Raw genomic sequence first — 10,940 nt, 5'->3', positions numbered from 1 at the left:
AACTTGGATTTTATGTAGATAGGTGCATGCCAGTCATGGCATCCATAGAGGTCAAAGGACAACTCGCAGGAGTTGTATCTCTCTAAGTTCCAGGTTGAAAGTGAAGTCATCTTAGCAATCACCTTTACCTGCTGAGCTCTCCTGGATCTCACGTAGCCCAGAGGCTACACGCCTCTGCCTCTCTCTGCTGGATTAAGTGTGCCCCACAACTATGGCTCCAGCCACTTTTTAAACCACTACTCATCTTCAAAATTATGTAACTAATATTAAAACACAAACTTTCACTGAGATCTTACCTACGAGAGTTAGTGAGGTGTCAGTATGAATACAAAAGCAAGAATACAAACTGATGCTTTTGCAGATTTATGATCAATTTCACACATACTACAGGGAGGGTGGAGTAAGTATAAAAAGAAAACCACACTTTATTTTCCTGTTAACACTAAGCCATATATTCACAAAGTGTTCCAATTACTCAGTCAGATCTCCAACCCAGTCACTGCCTTAACTGCTCACTGAGCAAGTCAAACGGCAGGACTCCACCGGGGACTCCAACTAGAGAACGGCAACATTACTAGGCTATGTATAATTTATGAACTTAGTATAGGTTAGTCTCTCATATCTACCAAGTTTATTAAAATTACTAACCCCAATGATTTATGGTGACAGTAATATAAACACCCAATTTCAGTCAATGTTCTATTCACTGCGTACATGAACTTCTCAGAAGATAACTGTGGGCTCAGGTACAGTGATGACTGTGACCGCTGGCACAGCACAGGTTCAGACAGGCGTCAACTATACACACACTCTCAGTTTGCTCTCACTTCCCAATTTTTCTGTGTATACTTGCCTTATAATACAATACAAATCATTTCTTCAAATAATTAGGAAAACAAACAAGATGAATGCATTTTTCAATTTCATTTGCAAATAGCTCTTAAATAAAAAAGACGTTTCTTGTGTTTATTAAATTGGAAAAGATGGCTTCAACTGTCCCAACTGCACAGGTCTCTGTTTCACCTCAGTGCCTTGCTACAGTGTGGCACAGAGACCTCAGTGTTTAAAGAGAAACTCCACCAATCATGTTATATAAGTCTGCACTTAAATTCTTAAGACACTGAAATAAGAAATCAAAGTATGACCACTTATCAACAGCACTTAACCTGTGAATTATTGTAAATAGTCTTACATGTGCATATAATTAGAACAATAAGCTTTTAAGGAGGGAGAATAAAATAAATACACTATCTTTTTTCATATCTATTTAATGCTGCCTAGGGCTAGGTGAAAAGATTAATATTACTAACAGGAAAAGTCAAACTATATTAAGGACTATTTTCTAAGTAGTTACAACCATTTTAAAAAACAAAGGTAGGCAGTCCAGTTTCCCTGTAGTGTAACGTCACTGCTAGTATGAGGTATGCTCTGTAAGCAATTAATACAGTATAAATAGGGAAAAGCCACCACTAACCATAGCTTGGTAAGTAAATTTCATGACTAGTATACTTCCCAGAGGACTAAGGGAAACAAGGGGCGGGTGGGTGTCCATGGGAACATCATGTATGTGCCTCCTCCTCCTCACCATGTATTTAATAATGCACTGCCATAGCAAAGGTAATGCTTCCATGTACACTGACCTAAAGGATACTTTATGTAGAAGAGAGAGATAATTTATTACTAACACCTCCTCGAATTTCTCTGAACACACACATAATCAGTTATGCATATCAAAAGCTATAAACAGAACTCTTAAACACTTTTATCTCATTTTGGAAAAATTAACAGTACAGATGGAATACTACTGAATTTTCTAAAATATTAAATCTTAGGGGTGAAAACAAAATATTCTCTTTAGTAATTGTAAATACTTGTGTGAGACACAAGTTCATTCCTTTATAGATTTGAGAGGATTGTGATCCAATGATTGTTTAGCAGCAATTATACCAAACTGTAAATTCTTTTATTAACAGGCATTATAAACAGATAATACTAAACTTATTTAAAAACCATGAGTGCCACACCAGTGAATATACAGCTCATGAATAACTTAAAATGTTTTTCCCATTTAAAAAGGCAACACATAGCATACAAAAACCTATACTAAACAAATAAGCTATAATATGGATACATGATTGATGTGTCTAAAATGATATATATACAGTACATAATTGTTAATTATGTGATCAGTACATTGTTCTACATGATTCCTTCATGCTTCACTTTCCCCAGAAACTGAATTCTGAACTTCCTCTTCTAAAATTGGTACAATCAGGTTATCCTTCGACATCAAATTATATTTCATCACAAATTTGGTAAACCGGTGACATAAAAATGTTTCATTCTGTAGAAAGGAAGGGAAAAAAAGTCATTTACTACCCAAAATCAAAAGGCTAGAAGTAATATCAAAATACTTTACTGTCACCCTGACAAGAATGTATTACAATAATTGTAATTATTAGTAATTGGTTAGTTTTCTGTTGACTTGACTAGAATCATCTTGGAAGAGGGAACCCAACTGAGAGAATTCCCCACAAGATTGACCTGTGGGCAAGGCCTGTGCTGGCCTTATCCCTAACTGATGTGCACAGTGCCATCCCTGGGCAGATGTTATTGGGATGTATAAGGTGGCAGGCTGAGCCTTTAGTCCCAGCACTTAGGGGACTCAATCAGGGAATTTCTAAGAATTCAAGGCCAACCTGGTCTACATAATGAAGTTCCATGTTGGTCAAGGTTATATGAGACCTGTTTCAAAACAAAACAAAACAACAAAAGGAAAGCAGGCTGGGCAAGCCAGGAGAAGCAAGATAAGCAGTAGTAATCCTCCATGGCCTCTGCTCCAGTTTCTGCCTCAAGTCCCTGTCCTGGTTTCCCCAGTAATGGAGTCAAACCTAAGAGTTGAAAGTAGCAATAACCGTTTCCTCTCCGAGTTACTTTTGGTCATGGTCTTTATCACAACAATATAAAGCAAGCTAAGACACATACTTACTTCATATTCATCAAATATCTGCCGGTGATGAAAATAGGCATGTGAGAATATTCTATAAATCCTACGGCACACTGATCCTAGTTTTGCTACAGATGATTCTTTTATGCTAACCCTAAAAAGAGAAGAGAAACCAAGTCACAGGTTGGACAGATGTTAGAGATATACAGTCCACTCTTCTGGATTCCCAAGGGTGGTACTGGTTATACCCAAGGCAAGGTTATACCTGATCAAGGTTACAGTGCAGTGTAAAGAGTCCTGGGTCAGTGCTCTCACTACAGCACCTTAGTAAAAACGTCTGAAACTTCCACAAAGTATAATGCAGTTAAAATGAATTCCTGATACCTCAAAACTTACTAAGACAAAACCAAAGAAACCAAATACTTTAAAAGTACTTCACACTACTGCTAGTTTGTCTACTGCAGGCAATTAAAACTGCTGGGAGGATTCACTGTTTTCTCCTATAAAATCTGCTTTTGCTTTCTTTGTGTTTTTGGAAATCAAAATATGTGTATTTTTGATTCTCTTTTAGAATATAATACTGAGAGAAAAATTAGATGTTTTCTGTGGTTTTTATCCCCACAAATTTTAGGTGACATATGAAGCTAATTATATTTTAGAGGGAAAAAAAAATCCCCTAATCCCATCTACTTCGTAACAAAGACCAGTCAGATGCCAGGGGTAGTACAGAGACTTGTAATTTCAGTTCTTACAAGGACTGGCATGTTCTTACAAGGATGATCACCCAATTTCAAGAACAGCTTGGTTCAAGGCTAGCATGGGGCTACACAAGACCCTGTCTCAAAACACCGGTTATGCTGGGTGTAGCTACACATGTCTTTAGTCCCAGCTAGAAGAGACAGGTGGGTCTGTGAGTTCAAGATCAGCCTGATCTACACAGTGAGTTCAAGTGGGACTCAATCTCAAAAACAATAATTTTTTTTTTTTTTAAGAAGTAATAAACTGCTGGGCAGTGGTGGTACATATCTTTTAACACTAGCACTTTGGGAAGCAGAGGCAGGTGGATCACTGTGAGTTTGAGGCTAGCCTGTTCTAGAGTGAGTTCCAGGACAGCCAGGGATACACAAAGAAAAATCATGTCTGGAGGGGTGGAGGTGGGGAAGACTCATAAACCACATGGGTAATATAAAACATGCAAGTTTTCCCCACAGCTTAAAAAAAAACAAAAAACTACAAACAAGACATGCTATGCCTATCAAGTTGCCTTCTAAGTAACTGTTCATGCTGCCAAACCTGTTCTGTAGCAGTCAAGAGTAACTGTAGAGATTCAAGCAGGTTAAAGTGTTAGAAATGAGTGACTACTGAGTGCTCAGCTGTAAATGGGACATCAATATCAGCCCCCTCAAAGCTCAAGGAATACCTAGAAGTAGTAATTTAGAGTTAGAGGAAGAGGAAGTGTGGAATGCTAACTTCCAGGTTTGACATGGGCTACCGATGCACTCTTGAACTCATAACAGCTGTGACTGTCTCTACAGGGGCAGGTGCCTCAGTCTGTCATGTAATACATTCAGTTAACCATTGGTGGGGAGAAAAATCACACTAGCGTAAAGTGCACATGCTTTTGTAAACAGCTTTCATTCACGTATCTAAACAACCCTAATGAAACTTAGTGGGTCAAAAGGTGGAGCAGGGGGCTGCAGAGAGAGGAAGGGAAGAAGAGGAAGAAAGCAAGAAAACAGAAGGGGCCCTGTTGAGGAAGAGGAAAGGGATGAATGAGGTAAGAGGGCAATAGAGCAAATAGTATCAAAATACACTATGTATATGATAAATGCATTATATACACCGATGCCATAATGATGGCCATTATTATGTATAATTAAATATGTTAATGTTTTGCTTAAAATAACTACAGGCAAAAATAAAGAAAAACAAGCAGTCCCCCTTAAGCAAGTCCGTTCCTTTGTTTTTTCAGGGGAAGCAGATTCTAATGCTTGGTGAGAAGTTTGGAGAAGGAGCAGCACAGGGCACCAGGGACTGACTGAACTAGTATATGAGCTGAGAGAGACAAGTTCTGATGCTTAACCACAACCTTAATTTCAAACTCAATCTGACCAAGTCAACTGTATATCATGTTTAAAGATTTTGTTTACCTGCTGGGAAAATATTTATTGCTATTCAGAAGACATGCAGCACCATCCAGTGTGTGTCTTGTATAATCTATGGCAGGACACTAGAAAAGAGAAAATTCAAATGCATTAACAAAAAGGCCCCCCTTTTCTTAGGTAATGTTTCCTAGGTTTTCTTACCACAGTAACCAAATGCTTGACTGAAGCGACATAAAGGAGGAAGGTTTTTAAAGAGGATGAATGTTTTCTTTGTTTCTCACGGTGTTGCAAAGCCAGTGCTTCACAGTGGGAAAACAACAGCCAACACAGCACATGGTGAAACAGACAGTACTCTCCTGCATCTGACACTGTAACAACACTTCCCTGCATATCCAGGCATTTCCAATAAGAGAGAAGACACAAAGTCTGACCAAAATCTAGTGACGGATATAGGCAAGTTACAAAATTACCTAAGATGCACCAGTGTTATCCTGAATTATGAAATTCTTATAACTAATAGGTAGGGTGTCACCATGTAACTGTGGCTGGTCTGGAACTCGTTATGTACCTCAGATAACCTTAAGAATTCTAAACACTACAACTTAACCCTTTGTCTAAATACTTATTATGGTTATTATCAAAAATCTGTACACTATGTTTAATCTGTATCCATTAGGAAGTTGGGGGTGGGCCTTAAGTAACACTGTCAAGAATTGTTCCTTTCCATCAGTATTGCTAAAAGTGATTTCCAGTCCTCTACTCTCCACTAGTTAGGACAAGCATGCTAGAACAGGGCACGTCCCACTACTATCTGGAAGTGGAGGGATGCCATGGTCACTCCTTAATGGACTTCACATATTTCTCATATGCTTCTTCACTTATTAATCCACCCAGCTCAGAAGGGTCACTCAGTGTCATCTTGATCAGCCAACCATCTTCATAACAGGATTTCATGACGAGCCCTGGGTTTTCAGCAAGTGCTTCACTGACTTCAGTTACTTCTCCTGACAGAGGAGAGTAGGGTTTGCTGGCAGCCTTCACGCTCTCCAAAGCACCAAACTCAAACTCCTCTTGTTTGTCCAATTTTGTCCCAGCTGAATTCAGGCTGACTCCAGTAAACAACATCTCCCAGAGCTTCCTGTGCAAAGTTGCTGATTCCCACTGTTCCAATACCATCCTTTGCTGCTACCCATTCCATTCGTGCTTCTCTGTGAATTTACGCACTGACAGCAAAGCAGATCCGGTGCACAGCGAGCAGACAGTGGCAGCGCTAGGTGCCCAGGGCCACAGCAGGCAAGAGGCCAGGGCTGTGTGCAGGGTGCAGGCCACAGCCCACAGCCCACACGCTCCTCGCCACTCACAGCGCACCCCCAAGGAAGGTTTCTTTTCAGAGGTTTTAGTCCACCATGGTGGAAAGACTGTGGAGGGAGGGATCATCAACTCATAGCAAACAGGAAGCATAACAAAGACAGGAAGCGGTGAAGTAAGAAAATGCCCTTCAGAGACCAATCTCCAGCATCATGCTTCTAACCAAATTCAGCCTTTTCATTTCCTCCATCTCTCAACACTGTTCAAACTTTATATCCATTAGGATATATTAAACCATTTATTACATCAGGGCTCTCATGATTAATTAATTATCTGTAAATGCTCTCTGATATACCTTATATATTACTCATCCCCTAACCGGTTCTCAATCCAATCAAGAATATGATTAACCATGTCAGGTATCTTACTCTAAAGACACAAACATATTCTAAGAAAAAGTGCCTTCCAATTTCAGAATGATTATGAAATACATCTATCAATAAATAAAGCTGTTATCACTGTGAGTTATAATATCAGGCTTCTAGAAGATACATTAACTAATTTCCCAATTTCATTCCAACACTAAACCTTAAAAAACAATGTTTAGGAACAGGAAGAATACTGGATTACCTACTCTAGCCTTCAGTAGAACTGGAGAAACAAAATTTTTGAATGATTAATGACTTATACAAGGTTGTAGTTGTTATACATAAGTCTGACCTCCATATATTTATGCAACAGTAGGCACATACATGCATGCAGGTGCACGTGCACGCATGCAGGTGTACATGCATACACACACACTTTTAGATAACATTCAGTAGTTTTGGAGGTCTTGGGAGATGATTGTGACTAAGTATAATCACGAGACCTGAGAACAAATCCCAAACATACATATAAAATGCTGACAAGACCAGAAGCACCTAGAACTTAAGCATGGTTTGGGTGGTGGGGGAGGAAAAAGAGGGTCTCTAGGGCTTGCTGGTTACCAGCCTGGCTCCAGGTTCAATGAAAGACCAGCCTCACGGGAGTATAGGGTTATGGCCTTCTCTAGTCTCCATAGGTGCATGTACACACCTGCCCACACAACTGCATGTACATCACACCCACATATATTAAACAAATTCAGCAGTTTTAGTATATTTATAACATTAACTACACCCACTACATTCCACAATATTTCTGTTCATATACAGATATGGAACATCCCCCCAATGGCTTATCTGCTGAAGATGTGGTTCCCAACTGGCCAGTCTTTCAGGGTAGTAGTAGAAATTTTTCGAGATGAGGCCTAGTTGGAGGAAGCAGGTCATGGGGCAGTGTCCTTGAAGAAGGCATTGGGACCCTGACGCTTCACTGTTTCCTGGATGCCATGTAAGCAGACTTACTTCCCCAAATGCCCCTTCTGAGATGTTTGCCTCACTTTAGCACCAGAGTAACGGTGCCAAATGACCAGGTACTGAAAGCTCTCAATTCTTACCTCTTTTGGAGTTTTATGAGCTGCACAAAGAAAAATCCATTGTTCAGTTGCTGTCATCTGAGTACAGGTATCAGGATGGCACTCACTCTGTTAAAAATAATTGTATGTTTTTAATATGTAGAATGATATTGAAAAAATGTGTCATTTGGGTTAAAACATTTCTATATAAAATACAAAAAGAAAATAATTAGAAATGTTGGATAGGGGCTAGAGAGATGGCTCAGCAGTTAAGAGCACTGACTGCTCTTCCAGAGGTCCTGAGTTCAATTCCCAGCAACCACATGGCGGCTCACAACCATCTGTAAAGAGATCTGATGCCCTCTTCTGGTGTGTCTGAAGATAGCTACAGTGTACTCATATATAAATAAATGAATAAATCTTTAAAAAAAAAAAAATGTTGGATAAAACATATAAAATTATTTTTAAAAATCAGAAAGAACTTTGAATTATGGCTTTAATATAAAGAAAATACTACCTGAAGTTTGACAGCAAGTCCATTTAGTTCAAGGCAGAATTGCCTAAAAATGCAAAAAGCACATTTATTATCCAGGCTTTATGTATTTTCTACTTCTATTTCATAAGGTGGCCAAGCTGGTTACCCTTTTGTAGAATAAAAATTTGTTTAATTTTTCTGGACACAAACTTAGAAATTTCACCAAGACTCTAAGAAAACAAGTACTTTTTGACTGGATCAGCCCTCTGAGAATCTATTGTAATGCGGTTGTCAGAACTGTATACAGGTATGTTACCAAGGTGTTCACATTAACTGTGTATATGTGATAAAACTTCTGATTATGATCAGCTGAAGGACAGGAAGGTGTTGATATGTACAATTAAACATGGAAGATGTTTCAGTTATGTTAGAATTATGTGTTTATTTTCACATACAGTTATACACAAAGTCTAAACTTTTTTATAGATTAGAATTTTCATGCTCAGCTAGACATGGTAGCACGTGCCTGTAATCCCAGCATTCAGGAGGCAGAGGCAGGTGGATTTCTTGAGGCTTACTACACAGATAAATCCTGTCTCAAGACAAAAACAAAAACCTACAACAAACATACACTAAATCATGCAAAGTGAGATGGTTGGTGACAGGAGACAGATATATCTCTGTAGGTTCAAGGCCAATCTATTCTACATAATGAGTTCCCAAACAGCCAAGGTTACATAAAGAGAGATCCTGTTCCTAATCCACCCTACCAAAAAAATAAAATAAAATAAAATAAAGACTGAGCACACCAGGTGGGCTTGGTGGCCCTTGTGAAATTTTAACACTCAAAAGGTAGAGAAGGGGGGATGGACCCCTCGAGCAAGCTGGTTCAATTGATAGAGTATGTTTTAACACATAAGGCAGAGGGGCTGGGGATTTAGCTCAGTGGTAGAGCGCTTGCCTAGCAAGCGCAAGGCCCTGGGTTCAGTTCCCAGCTCGAAAAAAAAAAAAAAAAAAAAAAAAAAACAACAACAACACATAAGGCAGAGAGAAATCAAAGAAGAATCTTGGTACGGACTTCAGGTGTCCACATAAATATGCCATCTAAGGGTTGGGGATTTAGCTCAGTGGTAGAGCGCTTGCCTAGCAAGCACAAGGCCCTGGGTTCGGTCCTCAGCTCCAGAAAAAAAGAAGAAAAAAAAAATGCCATCTAAACTCAGATACACATAAAAATACAAACAGGCACACACATGAATGTATAACACACATGGAAAAAAAAAGTAGCAAACAATAGATGGTTCCTTGTACACATATCCATGAGGGAACGTGTGCGTGCACACACAGACACACCCCTACCACCACCACCACCACACAAAATAAACAGTCTGGGCTGACACCATGACTCTGTGGTAGAGCACTAGTGAACCTAGTATGTACAAGGTTCTAGGTTCATTTCCCAGCACAGCAAAAATATAAATAACAGAAAAGTTTCAAAAGCTATCCTACATACAATGTACACAATTTAAATTCTTCATTTCACTACTGTTTACATGCATAGATTAAAACATACCAGAATACATGTAATACGTACATCTTGAATGTATGAATATAACTTCCTGACTTTTGTTAGTATTTGGTGTTTTCATGATATTCTTTTTTTCTAAAACTAAAAATTGTAAAGCCTATGCAATGCCTAAAATCCATTTACTACTCCTTAAGCAGTCATCTCTGAGGTAGGCTCACATAGCCCTTAAACTTGATATGCAGCTGAGGATGACCTTAGCTCCTGTCTTCACTTCCCAAGATCTAACATCAATGAATGTGCCAGCCATGCCCAGTTCTCAACATTTTTTTTTCCTTTTCTTTTTTCTTTCTTTTTTTTTTCAGAGCTGGGAACCGAACCCAGGGCCTTGCGCTTGCTAGGCAAGCGCTCTACTATTGAGCTAAATCCCCAACCCCTCAACATTTTTAAGATACTAAAAATAAAGGAAATCATAATGAATGCCAGACAATTTTAAGTAGACATTTGATGTAAGACAATCCTGTAATAAAAATAAATTATTTTATAGTTGTCACACTATTGAATGTGTCACTCTAAAAATTCTACCTATGACAATAGCATTCCACTCTATCAAGTGTTAGAAATAACTCTTTCTTCATCCAACAAAAACACTTAGATTCCCCAAAAATGCAATATTAAAGCCTTACATTTAGAACATGAAACAGGTTACCAAAAAGAAAAAAAAAAAAGAAAAAAGACATATATGAAACTAATTAATTAAAATCACTATTTATTTAAGCATATTTATTTATTGCTCTTTTTTTTCTGATATAGGTTCTCACTATGTAGTACCTACCTGCTGGCAGGTTGGCCTTAAACTCACAGAAATCTGGCTTTGTCATCATGCCCAGCCTATTTAAGTTTATTTTAATGGAAAAAGACAAAAAGTAAAACATACATTTTCATTTTTTTATGATTATACTTCCCTTCCAAATGCTGGGTAATTCTGTGCTTAAGACTATAAAAATAACACCGTGACAGGAAGATGGGTCACACTAAAGGACACTATCTTTGAATCACCTCTCACTGCCCACTACTTCATCAGGAAGCTGTGTTCTACATGGTTCTGAGTTCTGGCTCACTTAGAAGTAACAAAGACTGGAGTG

The 10,940-nt window shown here is 38.6% G+C and overlaps 1 protein-coding gene across 2 annotated transcripts in view; it reads right to left on the bottom strand.

The window, feature by feature from the left end:
- Positions 1–392: 392 nt before the first annotated feature.
- The window catches only part of LOC116899391 (10 kDa heat shock protein, mitochondrial), a 47,924-nt gene continuing 37,376 nt past the window's right edge, over positions 393–10,940 (bottom strand). The window contains exons 4-8 of one of the 2 annotated variants that reach the window (XM_032901114.1): positions 8,316–8,358; positions 7,841–7,927; positions 5,098–5,177; positions 2,990–3,101; positions 393–2,344 (exon numbers count right to left, since the gene is read on the bottom strand). In XM_032901114.1, the coding sequence (XP_032757005.1) occupies positions 2,213–2,344; positions 2,990–3,101; positions 5,098–5,177; positions 7,841–7,927; positions 8,316–8,358 (454 nt within the window). In that variant the 3' untranslated portion in view covers positions 393–2,212. The remainder of the gene's footprint in view (positions 2,345–2,989; positions 3,102–5,097; positions 5,178–7,840; positions 7,928–8,315; positions 8,359–10,940) is intronic. The other variant, XM_032901116.1, reaches the window with a different exon arrangement.

This window comes from Rattus rattus, chromosome 4 (assembly GCF_011064425.1).
Source record: "Rattus rattus isolate New Zealand chromosome 4, Rrattus_CSIRO_v1, whole genome shotgun sequence".
Classification (NCBI taxonomy): domain Eukaryota; kingdom Metazoa; phylum Chordata; class Mammalia; order Rodentia; family Muridae; genus Rattus; species Rattus rattus.
Note: the sequence above shows the minus strand (reverse complement) of the source record. Positions and strands in the feature narration are given on the sequence as shown.